Below are 17,475 nucleotides of genomic sequence, written 5' to 3' on the forward strand. Positions count from 1 at the left end.
CACTTATATATTAAAATTAAAACTCGTAGTGTTTCAAAAGGTTTCGTTTTTAAAAGACAAAGGTAAGTACTTATTTAGCTCAATAACCTAAAAGTTTTTACTAATAGAGATACACAAGAAAAAAAAAATTCTTTGAATAGCCTGCCTCATGCAGGCATAAAAGAAACTGGAATTCAGCAAAATTTAAAGAAAGACACCAACGGCTAATTAAACCTACCGTCTAATAATCAAGCTCCTCTCATGCAAACGAAGAAAAGAAAAAGAATATATAGAATTTGTGAAAAAATATTAGTACAAGGAATGAAATGTGAGAACAAATCTTGAGAAACAAAATGCTTGTTGAACAAAGCGCGCAACTGCCCGGTTCAAGGAACAAGAATAGCTTCGTTATTTGCAGCCACTTGTTCCAAGCGTTTCCATGTAGTTTCGCGTCTCTCTCTCATGTCATCCTCCTCTGCTTCGTCAACTTGGAACTTGTTCTGGCAGGCCTTGAATAGCTCAGCGTCGAGATCATAGAAGAACTTGCGGACGTTCAAGGTTAGACTATGGACAGCCTGATTCCAGTGATGCCTAGCGTTCTTCTCTAGAGCAGGGAAGATGATAGGCAGTATAACCTTGCGGTTTTGCTTTATCAGGTTCTCAACGTGATCGTTGTTCCACAAAAATAAAGCCCTCTCTGCCACCTAAAATGAAAAATAAATAACAATCAAAGCAAATTTTTTAAATAAGCATTGCCACAAGCAATCAAAGAAAAGAAAATAATCGGAATAGTGAATTTCCATCGAGTCCAAAAGTATCAAGATTTTTAATGCAAAATGATCCTGGAAAGGGACCAAAAAATCTTATTATATGACATGGAGTAAGGTCTAGGCATAATTTCTGGTGAAGGAGCACAGATATCCTACAACATACACAATTTCATTTCCTAACCAAACAATGCGTGATGGAACAAAACAGTATTAAAGCATACAATTGGAAGAAATTAGTACTACTAAAAGCAATTGCAATTTTTTAGACAGCTCTATTTCATAGCAAAGAGCAAAACAATTAACAGTTCAATGTGGTTGCAATGAGGATAGCTAGAGATATAATATCTATAAGATCCATAGTAAACTCTGGATGGATCCAGAAGAGTGAAGTCAATAATTGTTATATCGTCATATGAGAAAACTAAAGTTATACTGCAAGTGCTGTTTTTTTAACTGTCGTTAAACCATACCATTGAACCTCTAATACAAGTCACACTGATAACTATATGCATGCCTTGAGTTAGCAAGGATGGGATAAGGGTGAATGTTCCTTTCCTGCCCCAACATTGTAATTATTGGACACATTACTAAATTTGAGTAATTTCTACATGTTTAATCTCTGTAATTTTGGGGAAATAAATGTTGTACAAACAACTTATTATAATATCTGTGTTTTTGTCTTCTGAGTTTTGAGTTCTTTAGACACCTACACGTGAATCTAGTTTTAGATTCAGTTAGTAAATTTGCCAAATTACAAATGCAAATTATTGATTGATAAGAAAAGTATCCTCAATTCCTCATCAAGAGCAGAATCCCATGGGGTATGGTATAACTTATCAGGATCCACACAGGGATAAGGAGGACAAATATACCCGATTTCAGATGCCTGTTGAATCAGGGCAAGATCTGGGGATTAAGTCACCAGTTCAGCCTTTCTTCAGGAATAAACTGTGTGGTTTATGAGTCATGACATGCAAATATACAACTAGTGGCCCATTAACGTGGCCGAGTCCAGTCATTAATTCACAAAAAAGAAACTCAGACAATTATAGAATTATGTTTATTCCGACTGCCATAATGCAGATAATAATCGGACTCTAAGTTCAAATCTCCTAAGTATTTCGCTGAGATATGACACTGAAGAAGAATCGAATAGATAATGATCAGTTAGTTATTGATTAAGACACACTTAGTACGATAAGGCCGTGTACAATCTAAATTTCAAAATATTAAGTATAGAACAAGTTCCTTACTGACATGAAATTATGAATCAATATCAAACCTCTACCAGAATACAGAATATTAGTGAGCTAAATTCCATTATCCAACAAATGTTAGCATTTGAAAGTACTTAAGGGTCTAGTGAGCATATCAATGGTTATTCTAAATAAAATCTTAAATAAAATGTCAAAAAACACCAAAAGCTAATTAGAGGATTCTGGGATTATATAGTATCAGGTAAAACAAACATAAGAAAGCACAAAAGAGAAAACAGTAGGATACTGAAAAGAATAGCAAGTACCTGAAAGTGCAAACTATTCAAGCTTCGTGAAATTTGATGAAACAACGGCACCATGCAGCGCTGGAATTCTGGCGCCTGTGTTGCTTCCAAGACCTCCTCGAGTTCATTAAGAAACAGAACTTCCTTCGAGCTGTTTGTAACTGGCCAGTATTTTATCAGTCCCCTGATAATAATATCAGCAAGCTTGCAGTCTTTCTCCACAAATTGTGTAATGCAGTAAGATAACTGCTGATGATACATCCCCAAACATTTCGGCTTATGCAAAGGAATTAATGTCCTGACTAGAAAGAGTTTATGTTCCTCTTTGAGGGGCAGAGCAAACCCGTTAATTATGCTGCCAAGGACTTCAAGAAACTCAGCAATACCATTGTGTTTTTCTGTCTCGAAAACAAAATGGTAGAATACGTTATTGATTGATTTTCTAATGAATGGCCGGTGCACCATGAATTTCCCATATATGCGGTGTAGTATGGTCTTCAAATACTCCCTTTCCCTAGGATCTTCAGAGTCGAAGAGGCCAAGCAATTTCAGAACAAAGGAATGATCGACATATCTTTTGCCAATTTTCGGATCTGTCTCTGGCGAAGCAACAAACCTTAGCAAGAATTCATACACAACTTGCAAATGAGACCAGGCAGGATCCATTGCAGGCTCTTCCTCTTCCAAATCAACGCCATCAACGAGCTTGTTCTCCCTTGGCTGAGGAGTAAATTCCCTAAAGATGTTGGCTGACACCATCTTAACAGCTTCCTGCATTACATTTTCACTGAACTTCCCACTAGCAGAAGTCAAGTACTCAACTAACTCTAACAATGTCTGCCGCTTGATCTCTTTCTCTTTGAGGTTCTTTGTGGGGTCAGTGAAGTTGAATTCAACACAACACATCTTCAGCTTCCTGATGAACAATAGCTGCTTCTCTGAACTCGGGACATCCCTAAAACTTGGTAATGCTTCATATGAAGCAGAAGCTATATTTACATCCCCCCTCAAGTTCCTATCTCGAAGATATCTATCTTCAGCATTGTTGCCAACGCTTAAAACAGAAAATTGGGCGGTGATAACATCATCCACTGCACTACTCAATCTCTTATTGCCCCCTTCACTTTTCTTCGAAGATGTCGAAGAACTCGAGGAGAGGCTAGGTTCTCCACCAGATTTAGAATGCTTCCTTGGAATCTTACTGAATATCTTGTTAATCATGTTAGACTAATTAGCTGAATACGCGTCAACCCTTGTGCATCTTTCTCTAAATCAGAAAATGCAGAAACCCGCTCTCAGCGAACGATCAAGAAACCCACTAATGTCGCAGTCAATACAGATGATGACCCATGCCTTCTTCGTGCCTGTATCCAAATCTCCCACTCTTCAACCAAAAAACTCCTCAGGTTCGCTCAAAAATCCAATCTTTGGATTAAATTTGCAATATTTCTCCGAAACACATACATTCCCACAATCAACTTCACAAACCCACTGCAGCAAACAATCGAAAAACTCAATAATCTCACTGAAAACTGCAGCAAATGATACTACAATAAAGAATAGTAGATATATCTTCGCCCCAAATCAAGAACTTGAAAATTCCACCGAAGGGATTAAGCACTCGCATATGTATGCAAATATTTTTGTTCAATAAACGGAGAAATTCAAAATCTGCATCACAATTAGTTACAGTAAACTTACCGTAGAAGCGTTAAAAGGGACGACGGAGCAGGGTTAGAATCTGCTTTCTTCTTGAATTCCTGTTTCTTTCTCTGTCCCCTTTTCTGTACAACTTTTGATTCCATTTATTGGACAAAACTTTTTAAACTGTCTTTATTTTAATTTCTCTCTTTGTTGTTGTTCGTTGACGCGCAATTGTTTTTATTTTTAATTTTTTTTGATTAATTTACAAATAGAGCAGTTTCTGAGAATAATCTGATAATTTTCAACATTGATTCCAGTCTATGGAATTGAAAGCAATTGAATCAAAGTCAACGGCAGCCTGCATTAAGCATTTTAATCCTTGTAGATATTCATAGCAAATCACATAATAGGGATAAAATGGAAACTCATATATATCAAATTTCAAACTTTTCAACATAGCGTATAATTTCAAGATTTTGATGTTAATACAATTTCAACACAATATCAATACGATATCAGCCATTGACACTATGTTAATATTTTCTATTACTGTATCTTAATATTTTTTAACACTCCAGATCATAATTTGTATTTTGTATAATATTTAGAGTTTGCATTTTATTACATTCCTTCGATCACATATACAAAAGGTAATGGTAGTAATATTTATCTTCGATTCCATCAAATAATTTGGAAAACAAGTTTGATGGCACCACCAAATTGAAATTATCGTTTTGAATTGTATAGTAGTACTACTATTTTGAACATAATTTTTTGACGGTAAAATGAAAAGGGGAGTTTTTATAAGTTATCACTAATCAAAAACAAATGCTACAAGTACGGATAAAATAATTTAGTTGCCTATTTGAATCAATCTATGAGTTTTGGACTGCATTTACATCCATTGTGGAAGTATACAACCCATAAAATGATTAAAATCCATACATTTAATTGTTTTATTTTCACACCTAGTAGTCCATCATAGTAATAATTTATTACAGTACATAAATTGTCAATTTATTTTTACATTTTATAATTAGGGTTGGCATAACTGATATCAGGTATACCTAATTCTGACTTGATATTCGTCGAGTATTAAGTACGAGATTGAGTAGTGAAGTTAGGATATATCAGTATCGAACTATCGATTATCACCCGAATATCCAATTCACCCGAATATCCAATTGATTACCCAGTTTTTAATGTTATGTCTAAGGAGTATAATAGTTTGATTAAAAAAAGCAAGCATTAACATTTAAATATTACTAACTACCTCATTAATTTTACGTTTGCGGGTGTTAACGAGTGAAATGGTGATTAAACATAGTTTCATATGTAATTATATCATCTTAAGTTCCAAACAAGTTGATTACTTGTGAAAATAGTATATTTTGAACCATAATTTTTATTTTCTTCAATTTAATTAAACTATTTGTATTGTTAACATTATTGTTACAACTATCTTCAAATCTAACTTTTGAATATGATTATTTGTTTTTCTAGGCTTGAATATAAGATGAATATTATCCGCCATAACTTCGTCTTTGATCAAGACGAATGTATCTACCGATAATCCAATGACTAGTTTTATTATTGATTTGTAGATACTTTGATAGAACAAATTATTTAAATATTTAAAATTGTTTTTGATAAAAATTCATAGGATCCATCCTAAAACCAATTGGTGATACGAGGATGTGCCATGAGACTTGATTTCAATTCTCTTTAGCTTCAATTGCCAACACTCTCTCTCAAACCTTTCAAGGTGAACCTTGGAAGGATGGACTTTTTCTTCTGATCGATTGGACAATTGGCTCAATTTTTTTCTGATCGGTTGGACCACTTGACCCAAATTTTAAGTCTAGATATACTGCTGGATCAATCATTTTTTCAGTTTCAGCCCAGATATATTGTTGGGTCAATTAAATTTGACCCACAGTCGGCAAGCTGCTTTGATACTTTAATAGAAATTCATGGATTCCATCCTAAAATCAACTGGTGATAAAGAGTAGCCCATAAAACTTATATAGTGATTTCAGTTCTTTTTAGCTTAAATTGGCAACAGTTTTCTACTCAAATCAATAATCAATTCTCTTGTGTGTTTATTAAAAAGAGTGAACTGTTATCTGATCTTTCACTTTCGCACATAAATGGTACCTGATCTTTATTTTATATCGTTTTTGGTACATATTAATCACATTTTTGGTACCTAATGCAATTTTCACCCCAAAACACTTTGTGTCACAAAGGATATTTTGGGCATTGACAAAACTAGTACCAAAAGTGATATTATAATATCTTCTCTCATTATCCTCACTCTTTATACTATTATTATTAATCAATATTAATATTATTATTTTGATGTTAAAAATTAATAATTTATTTATTTTTTAATATCATTTAAATATACTTAATCATAATCATAATTATAGTTATAATTATATTTAATTATTATAATAATATTATTGTTATAATAGTAAAAACTAGTATAATAAATAATCATTATTATTTTATATTAAATTAATAACTAATTAATATAGTCTTAATCAAAATTTAAAATTGTGAATTGTATTCATAATGATAAAGAGTTGAATATTTTTAGTTAGGTGTTCCAACCTAAAATGAGTATAAATAATTTAATTAAAAATATTCAATTGATTTAATTACTTGAAATAATTAAACATTATATTATGAATGCAATTAGATGTATGTATAAAACACTAAAAAGAAATAAGAAAAAGAAGAGAAAAGAAAAAAGAGGAAACATAAACTAAGGAGAAAAAAGAAAGAAGAAAGGAAGATAAATACTAAAAAGAAAGAAGAAAATGAAGAAAAAAGAAGGAAGAATAAATTAAAGAAAAAAAAAAGAAATAAGAAAGGAAGAAAAAAAATCACATATTTGGTTCTATTTAATTGAAATTTCTAAAAATATCCTCCATAGCAAAAAAAATTACATGTTTGGTACCACCTAGGGTTATTTTTATCATGGTGTACCAAAAATGATATGAAATACTATAAAGATCAAATATCATTTATGTGCGAAAGTGAAAGATCAGGTACCATTATTATAGTTCGCTCTATTAAAAATGTACGAATGCGTACTAGTACTAGTAGTCTAGTACTACTCAAGTGACTCAACTACGTTTCTTGGGCATGACTTGTGGGTTCATATATATGGATTCAAATCACGGGGAGTAGAGTTTATAGAAATATAATCCAATTATTTTCAAATTATAATGGGCCCAACTCTTTTTAGCACCTATATTGATAGTTAAATATGGCCTATTTAAAAAAATGCGTGCATCGATAAATTCATCAAATGCGCCTATAATTTATTAGTACATGGATGCTTTCTTGGAATAGCTTAATTTTTTTATTGAAAAGTTCTTTCATCAAATATTCCTTTCTGCGCTTGTTATTAAAATAAATAGAGGTATATGGTGACCATACAAATAAAAAAAATTAAATAAGTTTGAACCCCACATGTTGGAATGATTTCTCGCCATTGATTGTACGTCAGAAAATAAAAATTAAAAGAAAAATCCATTGCAACACAAATATACAGAAGCATACATCCACCACCATTGAACTCCAAAAGTAAAGATTATACACCAAAAACAATCATGTGGACGTCTCTTCACTCCTGTGTATCGCCTCCTCAGCTAATATATATACACTCCCCACCACCATTACTCATACCAAATTTATAGGATCCCAGTGACTAAAATAAATTCATTTTCGTTTTTCTTTACCAAACAAAAAGAAAATGTCACTAACCATTAGGCTACACCATGTGAGCAGTGCCTCAATTGCCACAGCCACAGTCAAGAAAAGCCGTTACGCCGCCCAATTCCACTCCAAAACCATATACCATTCCAACCAATTGGCCCCACTTGCATTTCCTCACAAAAAGATTCAATCTTTGTCAAAATCTCACGATCCCGCGGTGATGGTGAGAAGCTCCCTGATAGAGCCGGACGGCGGCGCGCTGGTGGATCTCGTGGTGCCGGAGAGCCAGAGGGCGGCCAAGATTGCCGAGGCGGAGGCGCTGCCGAAGGTGAGGCTGGGAAAGATTGATGTGGAGTGGGTGCATGTGGTGAGCGAGGGGTGGGCGAGCCCACTCAAGGGTTTCATGAGAGAGGATGAGTATTTGCAGAGCTTGCATTTCAATTGTGTGAGGATGGAGGATGGCACTTTGGTGAATATGTCTTTGCCCATTGTGTTGCCAATTGACGATGACGTCAAGGCCCAAATTGGGGATTCCACCAGTGTTGCATTGGTTGGGACTGATGGTGATTTGCTTGCGATTCTTAGCAGGTTCGGTTCATTACTTTTCGTTTCAGTGTTGAATGCATGGAAATTTGCTTTTTTTTTAATAGTAGGTTACTGTGTAGTTAGGAGGATTATGCTGTTTCTCTTGACAAAATTGTAGAAAACACAGTAAACGAAAAAAAGTGGAAAATGGAGCTTGTTGGATAACTTGTGTTAGGAGAAAGACCCCACAAATTATTTTGATGTTAAGGAATCAGTTGTTCTATAATTTATTGGTATTTTGCAGCTAGCACATTTTGGGTTGTTTGCTTACCCTTTTAACATAGTTTTAGGCTACTTTTAACTCATGTGGTCCATATTTTTGTTCAAAAGTTTCTTTCTGAGTTGCTTCAAAGGGGATGTTCTAGTTGCGTGCAAGAAGGAAATATTCTAACAATATCGACTTGGTATTAAGTTTTAGTTGTGTTTTATATGGTGTTTTTAATGACTTTTTAAGTTGCTTCCTGGATGGATCGCCTAAATTCTTTATTGGTGAATTTTGTGTAGAATTTGCTGAATGGTGGTGAAAGAAGGTTTGAGTGTTCATCTTTAGCTTCTCCTAATAATAACAAAAAAGAAATATGATTCTAAATAATTATGTAGCATTAAAAGTTGAAGACATTTTTGGAGTGATGGATTAAGGACAATATCTAGATATTGAAATGATGCATCATGCCTTGTCTCTGGTTAGACAATGTGATTGGTGAAGTTTCTATAAACTGTGAGTTTTTATTAGTGACGAGTATTACACATGCACAACCTCGCTTATAATTGAGCTTAAATAAGCTTAAATAGGGAGTAGCAACTCACTTTATGCTGGAGTAGTAATGTAGGGAGGCTACCTTGCATGATGAGATTGTAACCCTAATTGATTAGCCCAATGTTGTGTATTTAGTCTCCTGCTTATGTCTTGTGGCAGCATTGAAATATACAAGCACAACAAAGAGGAAAGAATTGCAAGAACATGGGGAACCACAGCTCCAGGATTACCTTATGTTGAGGAGGTGATTACTGCTGCTGGAAACTGGCTCATAGGAGGAGATCTTGAAGTGCTAAAGCCTATCAAGTACAATGATGGACTTGATCACTACAGGCTTTCTCCAAAGCAGCTTCGTGATGAATTTGACAGACGTAATGCGGATGCAGTCTTTGCTTTTCAGCTGAGAAATCCAGTGCATAATGGCCATGCTTTGCTCATGAATGACACTCGTAGGAGGCTTTTGGAAATGGGTTACAAGAACCCAATTCTCTTGCTTCATCCTCTGGGAGGTTTTACTAAGGCTGATGATGTTCCACTCGATGTTCGCATGGAACAACATAGCAAGGTTTCTATACTTTTTTTTATCAACTTCCGATTCTATATACTTCTACTTTAGGAAAATATGTTAAAATGAAGTTTTGCGCTTGCAATCCCTTCCATCTCTAAATTGACTTGACTAAATTGCTTCATTCAATGTATCGTTCAGTTGAAATTTCATTGAAGTATTTTTTATTCTCACAAAGGTGCTCGAAGATGGGATTCTAGATCCCGAAACTACGATCGTGTCTATCTTCCCTTCACCAATGCATTATGCTGGACCAACTGAAGTTCAGTGGCATGCAAAGGCACGAATCAATGCAGGCGCAAATTTCTACATAGTAGGGCGTGATCCTGCTGGTATGGGTCACCCGACAGAGAAGAGGGACCTGTACGATCCAGATCATGGGAAGAAGGTGCTTAGTATGGCTCCTGGTCTCGAAAAGTTGAACATCCTGCCATTCAAGGTAAGTGGCATAATCTCAAGCATTTTTATTGAAATCATACAACATGCTCAAATATTGAGGATATAAGATATGCTCATCTCTGACATTTGGCATTTTCTCAACCATTTTGTTTCATGTCTCAAATCATTTGCTCTGTGATTTTATCTTTTTGAGATACCTCTGCAATAACGGAGATGTCAAATTGATGGTGAACTATCTTGAGCCATTTTGTTGATAAATGTAGGTTGCTGCATATGATACTGTAGCAAAGCAGATGGCATTTTTTGATCCCTCTCGTGCTAAAGAATTTCTCTTCATTTCTGGAACTAAGGTAACACCGTTGCTTTCTACACATAGCACCACGCGGCAGAAAATGTATTAAAAATGAAGAGGATTTCTCATAATTTTGTTGATATGCAGATGAGAGCCTTTGCAAGAAGTGGCGAGAATCCACCCGACGGTTTTATGTGTCCCGGTGGATGGCAAGTGTTAGTGAGATACTATGAGAGCCTGCAGGCTGAGGATTCTCCAAAGAAGGAGGCAGTCAATGCTTAAAACTATCACCTCTTTCATCCAATTGCAAGTGTGAGATGATTGATCAAACTTTCCCTAGTTTTGTCTCTTGATTTCTAAGATTGATTTTTGTTCTCACTTGGTAGATGAAAATATGGCATCATGAACAAGTGCTTACAGTTTAGGCCAATCATCTGATCCAATTTTCCTATCTTTCACCCTTTTACATTATGTGAATTGGAGCTCTTAACTAGGAAAATTATTGCTTTCCAATATGTAGAGACTTACATAGATAAGTTTCACTATCAATTGATCTTGGATGAACAAATACAGTGATATGCATACTGCATTTATAGTTACAGTAGTACAAGATTCTTGACGCCTATAGAGAATAACACTTGCTGTCTACAAAAGCTTGTATTGATGGTTCCCGTCCAAGAAAATCCGATAGTATCTCAAGAGGGTCCTTTGCACCTCCAGGGGCCAAAACCTGTCGAACGAGAATTGAGTTTGGAGCTTGAAAGGATCAAGATGACATGTTAAAAGACGCATGAAAGTCGTCTTACCTTGTTTCTGAACTGTATGCCGGCACTTTGATTCATTATGTCATGAAATTTTGTGGCGAAAATATCAGCAGCAAAAACCTGTCCAAGGGCGGATATGTTAGGATGGTGTTAAGAGAAAAACCTATAATTATAATCATGATAGCAAATCTGAAGGGTGAGGGATGTATGTGGCAATATGCTCCTCAGAAATATATACACATCATGAAAAGTTTAGACATCAAACCTCACTCCATATCCGGCTGTAGCAAGTAGCTTCGTAGCCAATAGCAGTCCGAGGAAAGCATGAAGCTGGACTTATTCCTTCTAGCATAGGCAAACCTACCATAACCTACCACGCACGAAGAGGTAAGCATATATAGACTGGACTATAATATAGTATGTTGGGAAACATTGTTAAGAACACCTTGGAATGGAGATGCTTCAACAATCCATTCATGTCTACATTTTCAGTCGAATGTATTATTTGATCGAAAAGACCTGATAAATATAGGAAAAAATTTCACACCAACTATATATATGAAAAAAATGGTTGAAAGAGAATAAATGCAGCAGCAAGTCGTGACATGAGACTTACAATAAAGAATTTCTTGTTTAAATTTGAGCGCTGAAAAGGAACTTCGCCATCTCTTGAGCGATTTACATATCTCATCTTCGATAGGTTTGGTAATATCCTACGAAGAAAACGAACTATTACATGAAAGTTTTCAAGGAACTAGTTTGAATGACAGAACACATATTGGAAAAATCATTACTACAATGTTTGAGAAACAAATTTCACCAAAACCTGAGAAAAATAATGTGATAAGTACCTGATGAAAACCAGAGATCAGTTTAAGACAGCTGCTTTCGTAACACCTAAACAAAAAAAGTTGGCCAATTAATCACACCTACGACTGCAAAACCTTAGTCACATGGAAAACTACATTTGAAGCATACCAATTTTCCAAAAGCAGGGAGGGAATCTCCACAAAGTCTGGATCCAAGCGCAAGCCAGAAAATCGAGCAAATGTTGCTCGGTTGCAGGTATGGTGGACCTAAAGCCATTACTTTCTTGGTTAAAAAATTTGTGTCACAACACCCACAACCAAGCTTACTGACACAAAATAGTACTACAAAAACGCGGTGAATTTGAAACGAAGTGGACAATGATTAGGTAAAGTGACTAAGACGCCAGCATATCACGATCAACATACAATGCTAGAAGTTTTACATGATGCCCCAACTAAGCAAAACGCATACCACATGTCCAAATTCGTGGAGTAAGTTTACTACTTCAGAGAATCTCAGCAATCCAGGTTGTCCATCAACTTCCTTTGGCATTTGAGAAATCAGCAGAGCCACTGGAATCTAGAAATGACAAATTTATGTTACGCTAAACATGAGACAGTCTTATAACGCATGCAAATACAAATATTCAACCTAGCAGTATTACAGTTGTCACCTGTCTCGTATTGTTGGTCAATGAACCATTTTGAAGAGCAACGACACAGGTGAGGCCATATTTTGCTTCCCTAGTAATATGTAAATACATTGTTCAGACTAGTATCTACAAGATAAACGATTTTCATTAATCAAAATGAAAAAACAACCTGGCGTATAAATCAAGATAAAAGTAACCCATGAGTTCACCAGAACTCAAGTCAAAAACTGAAAAAAGTTGCACATCTGGATGCCAAACTTCTGCATCTATTACTTCCTCAAATCTTAAGCCTGAATTAAGCATAGGACATTCATAAATAACATATCTTGTGATATATTATAAAAATGAATGAAGAGTTGTATAAAAAAGTGGAAACAGTTACCAAATAGATCTTGGCATATTTTGAAGATTCCGGATATAACTAAACTAACAGGAAAATACTGTTTGACAACTCCAAAATCCAGATCGCACTGCTCTTCTTTAATCTTCTTCACATAGTATGGTAGGTCCTCAATTCCAAAGGCAATTTCTCCCTCTTCATTTCTCTAAACCAGCATAAAATGTTTGCGTTGAGAAAACAAAGATGTGGTTCATGCTAGACGTAAAGTTTCTAATCAACCTTGAGAGAAAAAAAAACAAGCAAACCTTCAATTCCTTTAACACTGAAAGTTCCTTTGAAGCTGATTCAGTTAAGCTTCCAGATATTTTCTCTAGAAACTCAAATACCTAAGAAAATCATAAACCAGTTTGCAGTTTCAGAATGTGGATGCATAGTGCATGAAGTACGACAAAACACATATGAAAGACACAGGCACAATCAGATTTCTTTTTTCTGACCATGAATTACCAAGAATGGATACTGGATCAATCAATTACAACCTTTATGGTGATTGCTTATTGAAACAAATTATATGGGGCAAACAAAGGATGAGGGATCAATTCCAGGCGATATGAAAATTTCATGCAACTGGTTATTGAAATAGACCTAGACAAACCTTCGCCGATGAGCTTGCCATCCTACGATCAACAGCATACTCAGCATAGTTTAGGTAGCCAAGCAATCTGGCAAGTTTATGACGCAACTGAACCTGGAAGCACCACATCCTCCTTAAAACTCATGGATTTAAAGCGAAATGAACAATGGTTTAAATTTTAAACAAGTCTCCCATTTCTTCAGCTAAAAAGTCCTCCCATTTCCTACATCAGTATTTTGAATCTCCCACAAAAAATTTCATACCATTGATGACTAACGTTCTTAAGGAGCCTCATGCACATCAAAGTGTTTGCAGAATTTTGTAGTCAAAGTTACAAATGATGAAAGCATTATAACCCACATGTAGTAGGCACTTGAGATTCATACATCTGTAATGAAAACATAAACATAGCAACCACGAAATAAACTCTGACAGAAGATATAGCACATAGCTTGAGTAAGATGAAGTTTATACAGCTGTTTATAAATAAAATAAATCTTCATTACCAGCTTTTCCAATATGGAAAGATTTACTTCGCATCTCCTTCCATAAGACTCAGCTACAGACTTTCTGGTTGACCCTACCTACACAAGGATACACTAATGAGTGTGAAGCACAAACATTTCATTCGGGAACAGTTGTATTATAGAACAGCACATCAGCACTTAGTGCAAGTGCTTCTACCTTCACAACATCAAAGGATAATTTTGTTTGCAGTATTAACAAGATTACAAGAATGAATTTGGTAATCACTTTTCTAGTATTTCTCATGGTCGAGTCGTTTTCAAAGTTAAACATACATCTAAGTGCAAGCTTATATGAAAAAAATTAAAAAATTAAAAATAAAAATAAAAACTTCTAAATATGAGCAACTTCGAAACAAAGTAAAAAAAGCTGTCTTAAAGTGGTTCAGCCAATGATGTTGTAATATAAAAGGTGATTTAGCTGCTTTAATAAAAGGTAACAGACAGGTCACATTCTTTGAAATTCTACCTTACACAACTCTAAGATGGGCGACACGTGATGACTTCTTAATAGAACCTTGAATTTACCGCTTTCAGCAATATCCAAGCCCTGAAAAAACAAAGGTTGTTTATGGAGTAGTAGTCACATGCAAAGATGCTAATGCAGCTAGACTTGTGCATTCAAGACAATAAGTCACTCTCACAATAAACAATCATGCTATATAGCTCTAGATAAAGTTAGAAAATCTTTGTGGGCCTCAACAATTTACTCACTAGCATACTGCTATATCGCAAACTCTGCAACTGGCTTACCACTTATCTCAGAGAAGTTGGATGGTGAACATCCTTATAACCAACCATAATGATGTAATAACTAATAACAAGAGTTCAAATAATACTTCAAGGAAGAAAATAAACATATGACATGAGCAAAGCAGCGACAGATTGAAAGAAAAGATCAGAATCGCAAACCTTCAAGAATTCCGGAGGCAAGCCAGCTAGCTCCATATCATTGAAAAGAAGAACTGTACTATCATCATTCAGATTTCGAATGTACCGCATACTTAGCTCATCTATTTGAGCCCTCAAACGTTGCAATTCCTCCCTCTTTGTTGAGGTAAGATTCAATCCATTCCGCTCAAAATCTTTAACCTGTCACTATATATTACGTTAGAGACTTGACAAATAAAAAGTGCTTTGAAAACCAATAGTAATAATACAATAGGAAAGAAATCCTCATCATAAATAAAGTTCTGCATAATATGCTGGCAGGTGCATACCAAATACTGCGCATAGCGCTTGACTTCAGAACTCATTGAATCACCTCGAGCTGTGAATGCTTTGATAACACGGTAAACATCTTCCCGCATGCTGTATTATTTCCAAGAAACAGACAACATAAGGATCCCCCAAAGATATAAAAGTCTAATAAGGTAAACAGATTGTTTCCTAAACAAAAGTAACTGTCAAAAACTGAGATGCAACCTACTAAAACGATTTCTAAGATGCTAACACTTTTGAATAATCCCATTTGTCAAGATTGGGATAATCAAATAGTCAAATTTTTGGGACATGAACTCAAAATAATTAATTCTACTGCTCAATATGTTATGCACCAAGCCCAAAAAATAAAATTATACTCCATGAGCAACAAAAGTGATTGATAGATTCTCTCATATTTCACTCCTGTCTAATTATTCTTTGGCTAGATATATAACATCATTGAGTTTGACGGGCTATTTAGATTCCGGCATCATTCCTTTTTTACTCTCTTTCCCTTGTTCAACATCAAAAGTAAGTAGTATATCACAATATTTTCAACCACCCAGCAGGACTACAAGATGAAAATTTAATTAAAGTGAAACCTGCATATGGAAATATGGGCATCGATCCTTCGCTCAGCTTCAATGCTTGCTTTACGAATATCTTCCGAAGAAGACACCAATTTTGGGAAGGCACAAGACTGTATTAGAGGAAATTGCTGTGCTTCTAATTCTGCCAAAGGTAGTATCGTGTTGGCATAGGTTACCTGTGAAGCTTGGATGTTATGCTATGTAGTCTATTCTTGCGTTGAAAAGAACACGACATGAAAATGTAACGCGCACCTTCAGTTAGATACGGCAAAAGAAGATTACCGACCATCACAGAAAGTCATCTAAAAATCTACAGCGCAGACGATGAAAAATGTAGATGGGAGTCCAAGCTTCAACGAAAACCGAATGATCAACTATGCATGCATCAGTACTAAGTAGTGACAGTTTGTCCGGTTAAGAATCAGAGAAGGACAAAAAAGTAAAACCTTAATAACTTTTCCTTAGTAAGTTTTTTATGAAGTTTCTAAAATGCTGGGTACCAACAACTTCCATGCTATAATAACAAAACTGGAATCAGTTCATTGAACACAGCAATAGGCATAACTTAGAAGGTAGAGGTACAGTGTCATCACCGTAACTATATTCAACCAAATGTCTCAGATCCAACCATAGTTCCAGCAAACAACATAGGAATACAAATGTAGTTTGGCTGCAGCATGGAAGATAATTCCATGGTTGAATCAAAACCTACCCCAATAAAAAATGTGGCCTTATTTGTATGCATCAATAAGCAGCTAAATAATAAGCACAAGAGACAATAGTCTCAACTACAGTAAGTAAATACTATATGCAAAGCAACCGGTTAACAAGTGAGTAATAAGTAAGATGAGATGGCATTTCTTTATTTTTGGCCATAATACCTTGTCAAGTGGAACTGAAGCAACTGCATCATAAATTTCCTTGTATTTTGCTACAATGCTGTCCGCTAATCTCAGTATCTCAGAAGCAGATATATTTGTCTGTACATTTGATCCCGGAACCACTGAATTTAAAAAGAGAATTGGATAAATTTATGATTTGAACTATGAAAAGTAGGAAATAATATTCAAAATGCAAATACCTCCATACCCCGAAACATATATACCTCATACCCAATCTTAAGATGACAACATTTTGACCAGAAAACTGAAAATGACAAACAGACAACCAACCTACACGTTTACACCAAAGAAGTAGCGTCATAAGTCTTCACCACTCCAATCCAACATTGATTTTTACCAACTCAATAGAAGAAAAAAAAATTAGGCATAATAAGATATGCTGAAAAACGGATAACAAGTTGGGTACTATTCTCTAGCAGCATAGCACAGGATAACACGACCAATCCATGAATACATACATCTAAACACAGAGAAAAAAAAATTGCAAGTGTGAGTGTATGTGCGCGCGAGCTGACTTGTATACCTTTTCTGTTCCGATTCTTGAAATGGGTTTTGAGTGCATTGATTGCTAAGTTGGCTGCGACGGCGAGAAGCGCGGTGGCGCCGGTCAAAGCAATCAGATTTCTTCTCTCGCCTCTCTTCCTTTGATTCTCCATTTTTCAAATTTCAAAGTCGTGTAATAAAAATATAAAATCGATGTGCTCCCTAAATTTAGTATAGGATATTTAATAGGGAAGCAGGTGAAAATGGCAAGAGGCGGCAATTGCGAGGGAAATCACGGAAATTGGAATTGATATTTGATATTTCACCAATTATGAATGCGTTATAGCTTTCT

The 17,475-nt window shown here is 35.3% G+C and overlaps 3 protein-coding genes across 4 annotated transcripts; 1 reads left to right on the top strand and 2 right to left on the bottom strand.

Moving 5' to 3' along the window:
- Positions 1-241: 241 nt before the first annotated feature.
- LOC125207458 (serine/threonine protein phosphatase 2A 57 kDa regulatory subunit B' theta isoform-like) lies at positions 242-4,110 on the bottom strand. Its single transcript, XM_048106810.2, has 3 exons — positions 3,952-4,110; positions 2,272-3,741; positions 242-683 (listed from the first exon to the last, which is right to left on the bottom strand). Exons 2-3 carry the CDS (start codon positions 3,469-3,471, stop codon positions 366-368), a joined length of 1,518 nt encoding a protein of 505 aa, XP_047962767.1. The 5' UTR covers positions 3,472-3,741; positions 3,952-4,110; the 3' UTR covers positions 242-365.
- Positions 4,111-7,491: 3,381 nt separating this feature from the next.
- LOC125205302 (ATP sulfurylase 2-like) lies at positions 7,492-10,820 on the top strand. Its single transcript, XM_048104143.2, has 5 exons — positions 7,492-8,211; positions 9,125-9,530; positions 9,709-9,969; positions 10,193-10,279; positions 10,369-10,820. Exons 1-5 carry the CDS (start codon positions 7,661-7,663, stop codon positions 10,501-10,503), a joined length of 1,440 nt encoding a protein of 479 aa, XP_047960100.1. The 5' UTR covers positions 7,492-7,660; the 3' UTR covers positions 10,504-10,820.
- LOC125205300 (Zincin-like metalloproteases family protein) lies at positions 10,713-17,469 on the bottom strand. 2 transcript variants are annotated; one of them, XM_048104142.2, is made up of 20 exons: positions 17,164-17,466; positions 16,620-16,741; positions 15,751-15,914; positions 15,166-15,256; positions 14,858-15,037; positions 14,415-14,495; positions 13,928-14,005; positions 13,443-13,535; positions 13,093-13,173; positions 12,830-12,992; positions 12,617-12,737; positions 12,469-12,538; positions 12,267-12,374; positions 11,964-12,061; positions 11,837-11,882; positions 11,602-11,698; positions 11,431-11,504; positions 11,251-11,355; positions 11,028-11,105; positions 10,713-10,951 (listed from the first exon to the last, which is right to left on the bottom strand). In XM_048104142.2, exons 1-20 carry the CDS (start codon positions 17,294-17,296, stop codon positions 10,844-10,846), a joined length of 2,091 nt encoding a protein of 696 aa, XP_047960099.1. In that variant the 5' UTR covers positions 17,297-17,466; the 3' UTR covers positions 10,713-10,843. The 2 variants fall into 2 exon arrangements, 1 of the variants encoding a protein (XP_047960099.1); XR_016132639.1 differs by lacking the exon at positions 10,713-10,951 and having other exon boundaries at positions 11,062-11,105; positions 11,429-11,504; positions 17,164-17,469.
- Positions 17,470-17,475: the final 6 nt, after the last annotated feature.

This window comes from Salvia hispanica, chromosome 6, assembly GCF_029641045.1.
Source record: "Salvia hispanica isolate PSC_SH4W2 chromosome 6, Shi_PSC_v1, whole genome shotgun sequence".
NCBI classification, from domain to species: Eukaryota; Viridiplantae; Streptophyta; class Magnoliopsida; order Lamiales; family Lamiaceae; genus Salvia; species Salvia hispanica.

Bases quoted from the DNA above. Each gene is read 5' to 3' on its own strand.
- LOC125205302 (XM_048104143.2), top strand. From the start codon at position 7,661: ATGTCACTAACCATTAGGCTACACCATGTGAGCAGTGCCTCAATTGCC. The intron at 8,212-9,124 runs GTTCGGTTCATT...GTCTTGTGGCAG, and splicing joins TTGCTTGCGATTCTTAGCAG to CATTGAAATATACAAGCACA. The intron at 9,970-10,192 runs GTAAGTGGCATA...TGATAAATGTAG, and splicing joins TGAACATCCTGCCATTCAAG to GTTGCTGCATATGATACTGT.
- LOC125207458 (XM_048106810.2), bottom strand. From the start codon at position 3,471: ATGATTAACAAGATATTCAGTAAGATTCCAAGGAAGCATTCTAAATCT. The intron at 684-2,271 runs GTACTTGCTATT...TTTTCATTTTAG, and splicing joins TGAATAGTTTGCACTTTCAG to GTGGCAGAGAGGGCTTTATT.
- LOC125205300 (XM_048104142.2), bottom strand. From the start codon at position 17,296: ATGGAGAATCAAAGGAAGAGAGGCGAGAGAAGAAATCTGATTGCTTTG. The intron at 15,038-15,165 runs GTATGCACCTGC...ATATAGTGACAG, and splicing joins AGCGCTATGCGCAGTATTTG to GTTAAAGATTTTGAGCGGAA. The intron at 11,505-11,601 runs GTAAGTCTCATG...TATATTTATCAG, and splicing joins TAAACAAGAAATTCTTTATT to GTCTTTTCGATCAAATAATA.